The sequence below is a fragment of the Echiichthys vipera genome (genome assembly GCF_963691815.1).
Source record: "Echiichthys vipera genome assembly, chromosome: 16".
NCBI lineage: Eukaryota > Metazoa > Chordata > Actinopteri > Perciformes > Trachinidae > Echiichthys > Echiichthys vipera.
The window spans coordinates 22,059,422-22,074,756 of NC_139841.1; the positions used below are offsets into that span (position 1 = coordinate 22,059,422).

At 41.1% G+C, this 15,335-nt stretch overlaps 1 protein-coding gene across 2 annotated transcripts in view; it reads right to left on the reverse strand.

The window, feature by feature from the left end:
* Nucleotides 1-522: 522 nt before the first annotated feature.
* Nucleotides 523-15,335, reverse strand: part of kcnt1a (potassium sodium-activated channel subfamily T member 1a) — a gene marked incomplete at its 3' end in the record, with an annotated part of 29,895 nt that continues 15,082 nt past the window's right edge. Inside the window, exons 13-30 of one of the 2 annotated variants that reach the window (XM_083929509.1) lie at nt 15,053-15,116; nt 14,569-14,677; nt 13,005-13,113; nt 11,853-12,002; nt 10,767-10,996; nt 10,431-10,647; nt 9,260-9,365; nt 8,969-9,141; nt 6,593-6,664; nt 6,279-6,413; nt 5,765-5,876; nt 4,602-4,703; nt 4,294-4,377; nt 4,074-4,202; nt 2,734-3,028; nt 2,578-2,640; nt 2,405-2,489; nt 523-640 (exon numbers count right to left, since the gene is read on the reverse strand). In XM_083929509.1, coding sequence (XP_083785635.1) covers nt 523-640; nt 2,405-2,489; nt 2,578-2,640; nt 2,734-3,028; nt 4,074-4,202; nt 4,294-4,377; nt 4,602-4,703; nt 5,765-5,876; nt 6,279-6,413; nt 6,593-6,664; nt 8,969-9,141; nt 9,260-9,365; nt 10,431-10,647; nt 10,767-10,996; nt 11,853-12,002; nt 13,005-13,113; nt 14,569-14,677; nt 15,053-15,116 — 2,353 coding nt within the window. Of the gene's footprint in view, nt 641-2,404; nt 2,490-2,577; nt 2,641-2,733; nt 3,045-4,053; nt 4,203-4,293; nt 4,378-4,601; nt 4,704-5,764; nt 5,877-6,278; nt 6,414-6,592; nt 6,665-8,968; nt 9,142-9,259; nt 9,366-10,430; nt 10,648-10,766; nt 10,997-11,852; nt 12,003-13,004; nt 13,114-14,568; nt 14,678-15,052; nt 15,117-15,335 lie in introns of both variants that reach the window. The other variant, XM_083929508.1, reaches the window with a different exon arrangement.

Consider the following 15,335-nt stretch of genomic DNA (forward strand, 5'->3'; position numbering starts at 1 on the left):
AGATTTTTTTTTTTAATGGTACTCCTTTGACTCCATAGCCACACTCCTCTAATCTCTAATCTTAATGTTCATCTTGCAGTTTTCCTGAGGGAGCCACAACCCAAAAGAGCAGAAACAAAATATACAATTCCCTATATTGTTTGGTGAATCTCTCCAACTCACTTCAAACAACAGCAACGCTGCAGGTGTGATGGACCTGGTTCAAATCCCCTCGGTTTGCTGAATTAGTTTAACAAGCTTGTCCATGACTGCTCATTTAAGAAAGCTTTCACAGCAATCAATGCACTATTCTGACAAACAAATTCTGCTTCAAGAGGATGAAAAATGTCAAAGATGACGTCAAATGTCACCTGCCAAACAGTAGGCACTCATATAATACAGTTGCAGGCTGCAGTGCTGGAACATTGCATCACAAATTGTCCTCTTACAAATTCCAACTGGACCTGCGTGGACGCGACCGGACCCTCGGGAAAGCCCAAGGGGGTGATTATGAAGGTGTTTCCAGTGAAGGTCAGCATGGTATCAGAGCTGGGTGTCCTCTTTGGTGTCTGTGCTGGACTCGTGTCTCTCTTTCAGGCTGCTTCTGTGGACAGGAAGCTCCTCTGGGACGTGAGCCAGAGGGTCTGAACGAATCAGGTACCTGACAGAGAGAGAGAGAGAGAGAGAGAGAGAGAGAGAGAGAGAGAGAGAGAGAGAGAGAGAGAGAGACAGAGGGCAAGAGGGCAGATAAAGAAATGAGATAAGCATGTGCATCAATTGTTAAGAGTTGCCTCATGGGAGCTCAGCATTCAGGCGCCTTCCTACAGCAATTCGTACTCACCAACCCTTGAGTATAGAAGTCACATGAAGAAAGAAGTGGAGCTAAACAAAGAAATAAACTGTTGGGTGCACTCTTCACTGAACACAACAGGACAAAGCTGTCGCCATGGATACTGATATGCCTTTCTTCCTCTGCTGTTGTGTCAAAATTCATGTTGCGAAGCTGTCATTTTACATTATTTCCAAGGTAATACACTACACACTTTTTATCATGATTTTGACATGATCACATTATAAGTTCACATGCTGCATTTCAAATACTTGTCAATTTACACATCAAGTAGCAGCAACATCACTTTCATTTTGGAGTTATGTCTAGTCACCTGACACATGTACGCCCAATATTCATTCATGCAGCACTTTTTGTATTCTTTGCTCTCTATATCTGTAACTTTAGAGATATTGGTGTTCTTTTGTTTCTGATTGTTGTGCATAGGGTGTGGTGTTTTGATGTTGACAACGCCCACTTGTGGCTTCACCATCCAATAGATTTGAAAATCTCGTTCAACCAATCGTCCAATGAGGATTGCTCACCTGTTGTAGGTTGACTATATATGTGTTGTCCATGTGTTTGTTCTGTTTGACTCTGATGAAGTCTGTTTGCACCGTGAAATGCTGTGAATTAATCAGTTCCAGTCCTTTCTTTTTCTTTGGGAGTCCTCTTTCCTCCAGCTGAGAGGTGCCTGATTCAGCCAAATGCTGCTGAAGAAGCACAGCGAGCCCTGTTCCAAGCCCAACACTAACTCTCCTTTTAGTTCTGTTTTGTTCCCACTCACTCCTGAGGGAGAGATCTGGCTCTTTAGCTGCTAAATGCTCCACTATGTTCAGTCGCTAACTTTGTCTGTCTACCGTCAGGTGGCAAGTAGCTGTGGCTGTAATAAGCTCGAGTGAATCAAAAGTGCAAAGAGGCATCCTGTCAAATCAAAACAATGAGTTAAAACGCATTAAAGCGATCCCATTCACATTACTCACGGCCATTTCGTCTATTGATGATATAAAACATATTAATTTTGAAGCTTTAAGTGAATTATGAATGCACTATGAAATAATGGGAAGTTGTAGTGACAAAGTGATATTTATTGAATGTGTCTTCAATATTGATTTTATTTAAAGCCACTGTGAAAAATCAAACAGTTTGATTGATTGATTTTATTTGATGATCAAAAAACACACATCACAAAATAAAACAACACAACAAGACAACAACACGTGCAGACAATACAATCTACATGTAAATAGCAGGTGGTGGAGAAGCTAGACAACAAAAAAAAGTTAAAAATTGAGTAAGCTGCTTGGTACTTTGTAACCATTACTTTAAGGCCACTTTAAAGGTGCTCTGTGAAACGATTCAGTTTCAGATTTGTGGGCTGATTATTCTATTGTTATGCTTTGATTAACACTTGGATTAATTTCTGACAAAATGTACACAGCAGTACCTAACAAGTACACCCACAAATAAGACAGCTTTGAGGAAGCTGAGAAATAAACAGAAGTGCAGTGGTGACTCAAATTTCACCAGATTACCATTTGTCCTAAAGAACAACACACAACAAAACACACGAGCAACGGGGAGAGTAATGCTTACACAACGTCATTGAGCTCCAGCCTGGTGTCAGGAGAAGGGTTAATCAGGACGTAGGACAGAGTGTTCTGCTGATCATTCTGCTCATCTGAAACAGAAACATCCCCTCAATCAGCAAACTGGAATAGCCACATCTGTATGATGGGCTCACTTCTACCACTTCAATAAATCTTTACCTTGTAGGTATCCCAGATTGACTCTGTTCATCACGTCACTGGCTGTCAGATTAGTTAGGTCTTCTACACAAAGACACAGACAGACTTTTAAGCAGAAGGAGACATGAATGTTTGGGAAAGGAAAGCTCTGAACAGTTGGCATGTGTCCATCCTCACCATATCCGGAGGTGGGGAGGCCCAGATGCCTCATGCGGTTGCGGACCAGCTCAGACAGCTCTTCCCTCTCGGAGCGCCGGTAGAGGTTGTGGCGCTGCTGAGCGATGCGCTGGGCGTGGTCCTTGCTTGAATCCCGGCTCACTCCCTGCCACCTCACGCTTTTTTTACTCAGACGCCGTGCCCACTGCATGCTCTTCTTCCTCAGCAGGGGGTGATCTGATTGGTCATTGCTGCGAGACTCTTCCCCCTTGTCCTTGGTGTCCTCGCAGTCGTCAACATTGACTGACACCTGTGACTGGGGGGGTAGGAAGCTACCTTAACCAACAGGATGCTCCTCATAATACAAGTTCAGATAAACAATAGCCACAAACATTTTGTACAGACAGGGTCCCCAGAGGCTAAAGGCTACTGACTTTGGTCGTCCTCTGACTTTTTCTCTAGCACCACCAGCAGATCAATGTTTTCGCTTCTTCTGTGAATTAGTTCTATTACATTGAATTAGCACACATTCTTTTAAAAGCAGAGGATTAACTCTTGACTTTGATAATCTTTGACCTCAATGAGGTTAACTTTTGTGGTTCATGGTACCCACTCTTTTTAAAATGATCATTTTCCAGAACCTTTCCAGGACATTTCCAGGAGTTGTTTCTTAAAATACAGGACAGCACTTGTTCACAAACATTAACATAGTTTACATGTAGGCCCAGTACAGAGAGATTTATCTGGCTCACTGATTGCAGATTGACTGCAGAACCGAAATGAAAAGGGGGCGTTACTTAAGTGTCATACGGTGCAGCTTATCCTACCAACAAATCGAGTTTCAAACTAAATACAGACCTCGGCTTACACAGTCGCTCTGAGTGAGGGACCAGAATACCATTAAAGTGTTCCGGGACAACATTGGGATATTTCCAGGATGTGTGGGAACCCTGGTGGTTCTGGATAAAATGTCTCAACAACTATTGGATGCATTGCCACGAAATTTGGTTCAGCCATTCATGTTGAACACAGGATGAAATGTTTGTAATAGAGGTGGAACGGCTCAATCAACAAGCCCACGCTTCAGTTTGTATTTCGTTTTTTGTGGCACAGTTTCGGTTTAGTTTGTTTCGCACATTGAGAAAAAGATAAACACAACCATTTCCAATGTTTTCTTTGTATTTTATCATTTCCATCCAGATTTGATATTTATAAAATCAATAAATATTCCTTCAAAAGCAAAAAGACTCAGCCTATTTAAACTTGACTTTAAATATTTGCACCCACAGTAAGAAGCCTCTTCTTGCATTTAAGGAGGACTTTTAGCTTGATAAAATTTACAAAATAATCTGAGATCTCACCTCAGAAGTCGGGAAAACGTGGGATTCTGTCCGATAGATCCCGATAGGAATTTCAGCACTAGAAGAGCAGAGTTTCTGGAACAGCCTGCCATAAGTGCTAATCCACAGATCTTCCTCTGTTACTTTCATCTGGAACAAGAGATAAATGGGTATACTATTAGGTTAGATGAACTGGAGTACGGGACTGTGTCAGATCTTTTCTTTTTACTATCTAACTCACAGCACACAGGTATCCCGATCCTGGAGTGGTGTCCAGTCCCAGCAGAAGCCTTGCAATAAGGATCATGTAGTCCTTCACAAAAGACTGACACGGAATCACACAGAAAAACACTTTTATAACTTTATAACTAAAAACATGTGGACATAAAGAAACTGGGGTCAGTTTTCCTTGGATTGAACACAAGAGGGCACTTTTGCTTTATGCTGGTAATGCTGCTCTGTTCCTCTGCTGCTTTAAGACATTTATTTCATTTGGTATTGAAAAGAGTTATTTGAAGGTGTTTAGCTGTAGGTGTGACGTGTACCCACCTGATACAGCAGGGTATCCAGCATGCTGATACTGAACACTCTCCCTGCAGCGAAGGGTAGGCGAAACATGAAGGCCAAGTTGGAACCTTTATCACGCTCCTTCTGTGGGGAAGAGCCAAGAAACACGGAAAACGCAGCAATGATCAAGAGCATTTAGTATGCAACCGGTCTCTGCCCGGTTGCATACTAAACTACCTGGTTTGTCCTTTTATATTTGTTTTTGTCTGGTTTGTCCTCTTGTATGTAGCCTCTTAGGTTATATCTCTGCCTAAGTGTAGACTTAGGCTTTCTCATTGGTTACTGTCATAAAACAACGACAGTAAAATGGTTACACTTCACTCAAATCGTTACTTAACAGCATTATTGTTAGTGTTAGCTAGGTTTGGGTGACAGGACGGATATATAGGGTTATAGGTTTGTGTTTTTGGGGGATGATTCTTTTCATTATCAGTCATTTTATTTTGCTAATGTAATGGGCTGCCTATGAATTAAGGATTTATTTTGACCAAACAAGAGTTGCCGGCTGTTAGAAAAAACAGAAGATAGACTAACCAAGGCAGGTTCTTGGAGTTTTATTTTGTTTCTGTCCAGTTTGAGGGAAGTTTGTTTTATAATGAGTTACCAAGGCAATTAGGGAACTTAGTCTGGTAAAAGAGACATCTCTCACAACCTGGAACTAGAATGGAAAGTCCTAAACACAAAAAAACTCAAGTGTGTTCATTCTACAGTGTTCAAGGTCCAGTTCAAGTTCTGTAGACTTGAAGAAACACTGACGGTCACATCTAAACTCTAACAAGGTGTGCATCGCTCAGTGTCCAGTGGGTTTTACCCTGTTGTGAAGAAATACATCTTGGTATCTCCTCCTCCTCTTCAATCACCATAAATTCAGTCATTGTCTTATGTTTTACAAATTATTTTATGTTTAAGAGACTGGTATGGGTACATTTAAACAACACGTTTTCCCTCACAACACAAATACTGACGGTGATTTTCTGCAACTATTTTTTGAAGGCATCTTTAGATGTAAATTTAAGGGCAACCTTAGCATAAGAGGTTTAACATAATAACAGTAGGAACAGTGGCTTCAGAAAAAATACTGTCTCTCTTTACAATACGTGTTAGTCATTATTCATACAATGTTATCCGCTGTTACTATGTCTTACCTTCTCTAGCTTGGAGAGGGCCAGTGAATAGCAGTCCTTTGCTCTGAACTGCATAAATCTCATGTTGGATGGGTGAGTAAGCTCTGTGATGATGCTGAGACTGGGAAACAACCTGGAATGAGAGAGAAGGGTGTTGCATTAACAACTAGAGGGGCACTCTGAAAGCGCAGACCGCCGTCAAGGCCATATCCTATTTCGCAATGTTAACGAAAGTGAAAAAGAATTTGTGTATCTGCCCCGTGATTTGGATCTTCTCACAAATTTAACTGGTTCTTCTGCGGCCCTTGTTACACCCTTCCGCAGACAAACCAAAATGAAAACATCCTTTGCAGAGATTTAAAAAAAAAAAAGTGATTTAAAAAGAGTCAGAGCATGAGACTCAATATCACGATGTATTAACTTTTATCGTTTTAGCAATACTGCAACCCTTCGAACATGGAAACCAGTGCATACTCGGATACACACGATGACAATTAAATGAATGAGAAACATTGGGATAAAATCTAATCAATACCTGAACATTGTCTGTACATTGACAATAGTTTTGGCATCAGCCATGTAGTCCTCCTCGGCACTCATTGTACTCTCTTTATCTACGACGACCAAATTATCGGCGTAGATAATGCCACACTGCAGCAGGCTGTCCAGACTGGAACACACAGACACGCAGATGACGATGAGCATTGCAACAGCTGACTGCAATTTGATGCTGCACATCAAATTAAATCTCAGAAGTAAAAACTCCTCTTCACTATATTTGAATGAAAATATAAATGTTATGTATGATAAAATAATTCTGAAAGTCAGTTGGATATATGACAGTCTTACTTGTCTATGGTCCCAGCCATGTAGTAGACCATGGGAAAACAGCAGATGGCCTCCAGAAAGTGATTATCTGGTCTGCAGGAAACATACATTATGATTGTTTTCTATTGTTCTTTTTACTTCAAACTCCATAATACATTTCTTAGTTAGTATTTTTTTTAACTTAGGTGATGCACAAAGACCGAGTTGACTATCTTACCACTTACTCGGAGAAAGCCTTGACCACAATGAGTACAGAAACGTGTTACTTGCAGTTATGTATTTGTAAATAGGACGTAATGATTGATGTTTTTCTTTTTTTTTGTATATGGAAGCTATATTCTCGCAATATCGCGAGATTGCACATTGCTGCGTTCCATTTACCTCAGCGGTCAGAACTGGGAATGACGTCACACCCGAGTTGACCCTGTTCCAGTTTCAATTTGGAAAGCCATTAAATTTAACGGGGCTCTAGCCAGGTAAGCCATTGTTAGCAATACCAGTTGATAACAAGGCACTATTGGGTATTTTGCACATTCAAACATAGAAGCAACACGTCCACAGATATAGAACATGGACAGCACTCTGTGTACGACTGATTTAATGAGACACAAATAAGACAGGAGTGCGAATAAACACTGTATTCCTACAGCTTTAACTTTTGTTGATGCTGGGCATAGCCATGTTGGATTTTGAGGTTGGGATTACGAGGTTCCTCTAACAGGGAACTCAAAACTTCCAACTTCTGAGTTCAACTAGAATGCAGCAAGAACAAAGTGCTGCAGAGATCAAGCAACGCTTTGGTTCCCTCAACAAAAAGCAGATTTTTCATTAAATTTTGCATTACTGCAGAAAAAAAGCGATCAAAAGTTAACACCATTTCTCTGATTTTTAAAGCATACATTAGGTTACAACGTTAGGGTATAAAATAGCTACATTATAGTCGTGTGACTAAAACGTCATCACAACTAGCTTCTAACTGATTTTGTGTGTTTGGCGTGATGACGTTTGTAGTCTCATTTAGCCACTTGTTAGCAACCACCTTTTTAAAGACATGTACAATGAAAATAAATTGACTAGTGTGTTATGTATTGACACATTTTACAAGTTTCACAAATGCTTGTGTTAACCACAGATCTTATTTCAGGCACCTAACTAAAAGCCCATTCAAAAAAACTTCGAGACGTGAGAGCTGAACATGCAAACATTCTAACTAATTACTGTGGGTTGTGACTCATTCCTGCAGCACTCTACCCATCCTGTCAGGCTCCAAGTAAAGTGTTATTGGTTTGAACCACCAGCGGTTCAGACCGACAAGCGCCCTGTGAGGAGCGGCTGGCACTTAGGGGTATCCAATCACCTGCCAGATGTGGCTTCTCACATGTTTCTGCGTAACAGACCATCTGGTGCATCAGGTTAACTGGAAGATGTTTTGTTTTGTTTTCCATGTCTGACATAAAACTGCCAGATAGTTTGCAAAAAAATGGAAATGAACAAACCATGTGAAAAATAAACATCATACTGGACTACATACAAGTATTACTTGATGATTAAATTCTCTTAGTGAATTCTGGAAAACGATGTGTTGATAATTTAGCAGCTGTTCTCCAGCGCTTGCCTCCGAGATGTCTGACTTAGTACACATTAAACACACTGAAATCACCTTCATATCTGCTTTAGGGGTGTGAGTGTTTAAGGTGTGTGAGTACGGGGGCGTCAGGAGCCTTTGTGCTCGACGCCCTGCTTGGTGTGTCCTAAGGCTGATGGTCTGAGGGATGAATCAGTCTGTTGCTGAGCTGCCTCATTACTGCCTGTCCACCATCACCACCCCTGACAGAACATTAATGCATCTGCCCAGTCCTGCTGACTAGAGACCCAAGGCTGTTGTAAGTGCTTGAATTGCGTATCCAAGTGTGTGGGTGTTTGTATTTGTACATGTGCGACAGCGATAGGAGGTGAGGGAGAGAGTGCTGCATGGAGGGGGGTGTATTGTTATGTGTGTGTTTCTATGGGAGTCCTGAGAGAGCTCACATGTGGGGGCTGAAAAGGGACACATCAGGGCTGTCGATGTGTTCTCCAAAGAAATAATTTGCTTTATCTTGTTCTCCCCTTGTAGCAATATATATAATTCAGGTTCAAGGCAAAGCAAGTTGCTATGGTTACAGTCTGGAGCTACATAGTGCAGCGATTTTGTTTTCTTTGTCGCTAAAAACACAGCGTCACTGTGCGAGAAGCAGATTTAACCTAACATCAGGAGTGACAATGGAGTTCCACCTCCACAGCCTTGTCCTAAGTGTTCGGCTGACGTGAGCTTTTAGCATACATAATGTTTCCTAGAATGAAATGATGATGGTTTAAAGAAAGGAACGGTGTGTGTGTGTTACGTGTGTGTGAACTCACGGGTTATCCAGCAGCAAGACAATGGGGTTAAGTTCTTTCCTGGGTCTGTAATAAGCTCTGAGAGGCACTATGAAGTTATAAAGACCATTCCCTGCAGTCTCAGCAGACACAATGATGAGTTTGTTTTTAAAACCATAAGCCTTCGCATCCTCAAAGCTGTTGTGCCTGCAACCCTGCATAAGGGGAAAAAAAACACAGGTATTTTAGGCTTGCTTTTATGGTGTGAAGGACAGAGAGAGGAGGAAAGGACTGATGGAGGCTGTAAGTAATTGAGTGACAGCGACTGCCCACCTGGTCGAGTCGTAGGCAGCAAAACGGGGCTTTTTCAGCCAACAGATGGCACAAGGTAGGCGAGCTCCCAATGTACGGAGAGTTAGGGGGATAACCTTTCACGTACCTGCCAGCAAAGCCAAAAATCATGAATGACACATTTTATGGAAATAAGCTGTGTTGAAGACACTGGTCATGTTGTCTAAAACAACAACAACAACAACAACAACAACAACAACAACAACAACAACAACAAAAAAGGCTAATCTGGTTTCCTGTGTTAAGACATTTGCAAGTTAAGGGAACATTTAGAAGTAATTTAAAGAAGATGCAGAAGTCACTACCTTGGGAAATTAGCCATCAACAGCCTAAGGAAACTATTTTGATTTGTTTTGGTCACTTTGGGAGGTTACATAATAGCACAGAAGCACTCAAGACTCAATTTGAATATGTATGATGTATATGCATGTATGAATATGTATGTTTGCTTAATTTGCATTTTGCAGGTTAAGCATATATTAATTGAATTAAGCTCAACCTGAATACAGCAATATTAATGAATTGAACTAACTATCTGTGGACCTGAAAATCATTTTTATTATTATACAAAAACTAAAACAGTAAAAGTATTTTGTCTGTCTGTGTAGGTTATATGATTATAAGTTCAATTATTGTGCATTAATAAGTAACATTGTTGCAGGTTGTGGATATGGAGCTAATCTGAACCACTATTATATACTATACTATATTATATTATAACGATGCATGCTATTTTATAAACTGATTTCATGTTGTGAGGAAAATGCAAAGTACAAAAGTACAGCTTTTAATGCAGTGGAGTGAAACCACAGAATTATTATCTGAACTGTAGTGAACTATAAGAGAATAAAGTACAATATAAATACTTTTATTTTGTGCTTAGTTACTTTCCACCCCTTGAAGTCAGACGACCTATCAATAATTTCAAGGTCATTAATACTAGGAGACTCAAAGTTAAAGTAAGTATATTTGTAGTTTTCAGCACAATGAAATCTAACTGCTACTGAAGTAATCTTATCCCACTAACTTCTTTTTATGCTTGAGTAGGACGTTGAAAGTACTCTTTCTGCAACTTGAAGCTTTTCTCTGCCTCCTTGTGGTTGGGTTTTAAAGTATGAGTATTTATGTTCACAAAGCATAACAGAAACCATACTCAGTCGGTGAGTGGCCTTTCTCATCTATGAAGACGGAGTCATCTTCTGACTGGTCACTGAGGAGGTCACATGGCAAAATTGAAGAGGAGTCAGCGATCTCCTGTACTGGAGCGATGCTCGGCCGGCGGCCCCCTGTTCCATTTACTGTGGGTGGGATCAGTTTACCGCCTGAGACGTCAGGTGGACTCGTATTCTGAAGATCCATGGCAACAGTGCCTGTAAATTAGATTAACCTAAACTTTCAATCACACATAAGGAACCAGCGTCTCCACAGTCAAACAAGATACCTGTCAGGCCTCTTTCATCAACAAGAGCAGTTCATCACACTCTCTCACCCATGCTAGCGATGATGCTGTGCACAGGAAGCTGCGAGGGTCCGTCATAGAGTCCCCCGGCAGGGCGGCCCTTCCTCTCCTCCTGGTTGAAGATGAAGGCCGAGTTCTCCTCCTTGGTGATGTTGATATAGTAGCAAGTGTCCGTGGCAGCCATGATGTGGCGCGGGCCAGGGTTCAGCAGGATGCTTTTGTTGTCTTCCCGCTTTATACCGATCAGACATACACCATACCTGCACGTCACAGACCTGCTGTCAGCATAAATACTCGAGGAACATATCTAACAACAGAACACTGTCATTAAATTTAATGCCATAAAAATATTGAATAGCTTAGATATTATACTTGAGGCATGGAAGGAATTGATCGGCATTTTGGGCCTAGTCGCTCGCTTTCTTGCCAAGATTTAGCTTAATTTAGCATAAAGACTGTAAACGGTGGGACAGCCGGCCTGGCTCTTTCCACTGCCTACAAGCACAGAAATAGTCTGACAAATAACCTCCTCATACATCCACAAATTATTATGGACAAAACAAACAAAATATAGTAACATACAAGCTTAATTAATGAGCTTTAGAGGTGCTGCTCAGTGGATTTTGTTATCTTCGGACGAAGCCAGGCTAAGCTAAACTAGGCTAAGCTAAGCAAACCAGTGCTGGTTGCGGCATAACATACAGACATTGTAAATTAGCCCTCTTCTTGTAATATGTCTACATTATTCATGAAATACATTGCGAGACATGGTTTTACATTAATATATGGCTTAATGTTGATGGCCAAAAGCAATGCACACCCTAGCCAAATCAAGATCTTTATGTCACATGGTGGGGGTGCACATGGAAACACTATCACTTTTTCCATAGGGGCTGCCAAAATCAACACAAAAGGAAAGTTCCTTGTAGTCGCTTTAATATTAAAGTAAGATGAAACTACGGAACAGTGCAGTTCTGCTGCACTTAGAAGATTATACAAGATTATACCATGTCAAACAAACTGTAACAAAATATGTAAGAACCTCTGTAAAGGACTTGGTATGTTTTCAATGTGTCAGCATCTGAAGGAGATGCTTTAGCTGACATGTCAACTCACTTCTTGTGAGCATGAAAGGAGGCGTATGTAAAGCTTTTGCCGTTGTACTCTCCAAAGAACTTGCTGTCACACACTCGGATGTGGTAGACCTCGTTGCCAGAGCAACATCCGTACATCCTCTGCCACTGCTCCGGAGACTGTTGTCCTTCCCTGCATTCATTAAGGGACAAACATACGACGGATCAGGAAACCCGACACCTTTTTTAAAGTGTTTGTTTGTCACATATGATAATATACATGCACTCAGGATCATCATTATGCAAAACTCTCTCCCACATCCCTCCAGTCTCCTGCCCTTACCCTGAATATCCTGGGGTCTCTGGTAGCAGACTGTTTGATCCATGTGTCAATCACTCAGCTTGTCTCTAATATGCCTACTGTAATGTCTTCCGGTAGTTACGGTAATTGCTCAAACACTTTGAAGTTTAATAGACTGTGAGAGATGCTCAACACAACCCTGGAGTGGAAGTTTACATGTAAAAGAAACAAAACAATAACAATATTTCCTGCTCCTTTTTCCTTATTTGCCACTGAACCTCCTTGATGAGCTGCATGTCTCTAAATTCTCCTGCACTCAAGGACGCCCACCGATACAATCCAAACGATACATAAGACACACATTTCCATAAACATCCCTCATACACAGTCAGCCAGTCTATAATGCACATTCATGTACACCTCTTATGTTGGTGTATGCACTCTCAAAGCCTATTCACTTTTGTTGAGGCAAAACAAATTCACAAAGCTTCATTTTCTGAAGAGTTGTCAGCAACACAGTAATGCTAGAGCCCACTGATTCCCCTTTATTAAATCCCCTCAGCCACTGACATCAGCTTTTAGAAGTGATCCGTTTGCATGCTGTGAAAAATCATTTTCCACCGGAGAGCTGTTCCCACTGTTTTACAAAGAACACATCCTACAAAATCCATTTAGGCACTGCCTGTTCTGTATTTTGCTTTATTGCCCTCTCTTCACCTCCTGCCGTTTTCCATAATGAACTAGACCTTTTGTCTTTGCTTGGGCTTATTCACCTCTCTGCAGCACTTCGATGAGCAGACATGAACATGTGAAGACATTTGAAAGAAGTTTGCAATCTCAGTATTAAGACATTGAAAAGCCTGAGGAGGTCCCTGGTAATGCAAAATGACTGACCGTCCGCGGGAGGTATGTACAAGGAGCGTGACCAAGGTGGAGGTGGCCGGACACACGCAATTGAGAGCCAACATGGCGTACTTGAACTCCTCCTCACACACAACATGATCTGAAAAGGATACAAGTAGTAGAGGTTATATCAGCATGTGTTACACAGAAATAAGGAAAACACATTTTCATAGGAAAGGTTATTTGCTTTCTGGTTGAGTTATAGGGAATCTATCACCAGTCCGATGACGTTCGCTGGTCTGCCGTAGTTTGCCGTAGTGGTCTTTTCATGTTGCTTTTACTGGGTGAGCGCCACCGAAGTGCAAGTTGAATTAAGTAACACACTTCTAAGAAACTACAAGAGTAGTTGCATATTTGTACATGGCCATTTACACGTCAAATTAGTATATGAAAGTGACCTTGATGAGAGAAAGCAGTAACTCGGCCTGAGCGGCTCAGATGGTGCATGGTTTACATTAAAAATGGAAATTAAGAAGTCGTTATGGTATATTTTGGAGCTGTTAAAGCGTGTCATTTTATTGTGAAGGACTGAAGTATTGTCCCGAATGTTTTGACATCATTGATGTTAATGTGGACGACCAGCAGCTCCCAGTTTTTAAGGCAAAGAGATCGGGGTGTCCGACAAGGGCCGAGAGGAGCACACGGCTAATTCACCGGTGTCCTTGTGACCACTCTTGTAAACACAAAGATAAATTAGGCCGTTAAAACGATACATGGTTACAAAGATAAGAAGTTACACTTTATTTTAACACCATTAAATGAACTTAAGACATGACACCATCAGTTCTATCCGTAGGTTAAACAGAAAGTTTGATAGAATTTAGCCAAAAACTGTCCGACTGGTGACACAGTTCCGCTAACTTAGGCGTTAGCTTAAGTAAGAAAAGTCTGTTAGCTTAGCGTGAGATCAATAGAGTTTATCTCTTCTAGATTATCTCTCTCTGAAGTTCTAATTAACTTTCTTATTATCGTGTTAAATCCTGTTTATTTAACCGTAGAAAAATCAAGTTAAAAAATACAAAAAAGTTGTTCCTGGTGACAGCGGACTGCCACACTGGTTGCCTAGAAACCGGAAAGTGATGCCCAGAGTGAGCTACATCAACTCTCATTGAAACCACAACTTAGTGTTTAAATATTTCTGTTTTTTAAACAAATTAAACAAACAGGAAACAAGCTGTTGGTAGGCAGATTTTGTTATGTTTGGAGGACAGAGACAGACTAGCACTGTTTCCCCTTGTTTCCAGTCTTTATGCTAAGTTAAGCTAATTGACTCCCTGCCATTGAAATAGAATGAGATGGACATTCCCATTCAACTAAACATAGCAGGATGGTCAGAGTGCCGGCCGAGATGCAATGAGACTATTAGAGCGGAGGGGAATTGCCGCATTTATGATATTGCTCTGTGGGCTTATTACTACGGGACACCCATCTCACATACAAGGAGTTTAAAAATAACAATTCATGATTCATGAACAGATAAAAGTGGTGCTTTGCTCAAACTAACTCTCAGCCAGAAAGCAAATAAGTGTTTCACTGACAGTTTAGAAACTCTCACCTGCAAATTTGACATGGAATTTATTTTCAGGTTTCAGTATCTGGACATAAAGGGGGCAGTTTGGAGCAAAGTCCTTCACTGCCCAGGCTCTCAGGATGGTCTGATGGTCCTGAGGGAAAACAGTCAAAGACAATGCATTTTCACTCTTCCCTCTTGCACCTTTTAATTAACCGGAACTTAGCTTCATGACTGACAGCATTAATTACCTCCGCCAAGGAGGTCACGTCTGTCTGTTTGTGTGTCTGTCAGCGGGATTACGGAAAAACTTCTGTCCTGATTTTAATTAAACTTGGTGGATGGGCATTTGTGCTGCATCCAAGTGAAGTCAGAATAATCGGAAAGTTAAGTTCTGAAAAAGTTCTTACTGCATTAACATTGTGAGACAGGTCATGCCTCTGCAGAGCTCTGCGCTCCCTGAGTGAATGAAAACTCACAACTGGTAAAGAGTTATGGCAGAGAGTTCTTTAATTGTTGCCCTTCTTACCGCAGCCATGCGATCCACCTCGTTACGACTGCTTAGAATGAAACAAGCCTCAGCGTCATCCATTCTGCAGCAGTGAGACAAGTTGACAAACAATAGAAAAAGTCAAAATGCATGAAAAACAAAACAGCGAGAGTGAATCCTTAACCTTGACACAAATGAGTCAATGACCTCTGATCGGGCAGAAGATACAAGGCAACATCCTTTGATTCAATATTTAATTCAATCTTGCCTGCATACTGTACAGACAAACGCACAAGGGGCCACCTGAAATGCTCCGCACTGT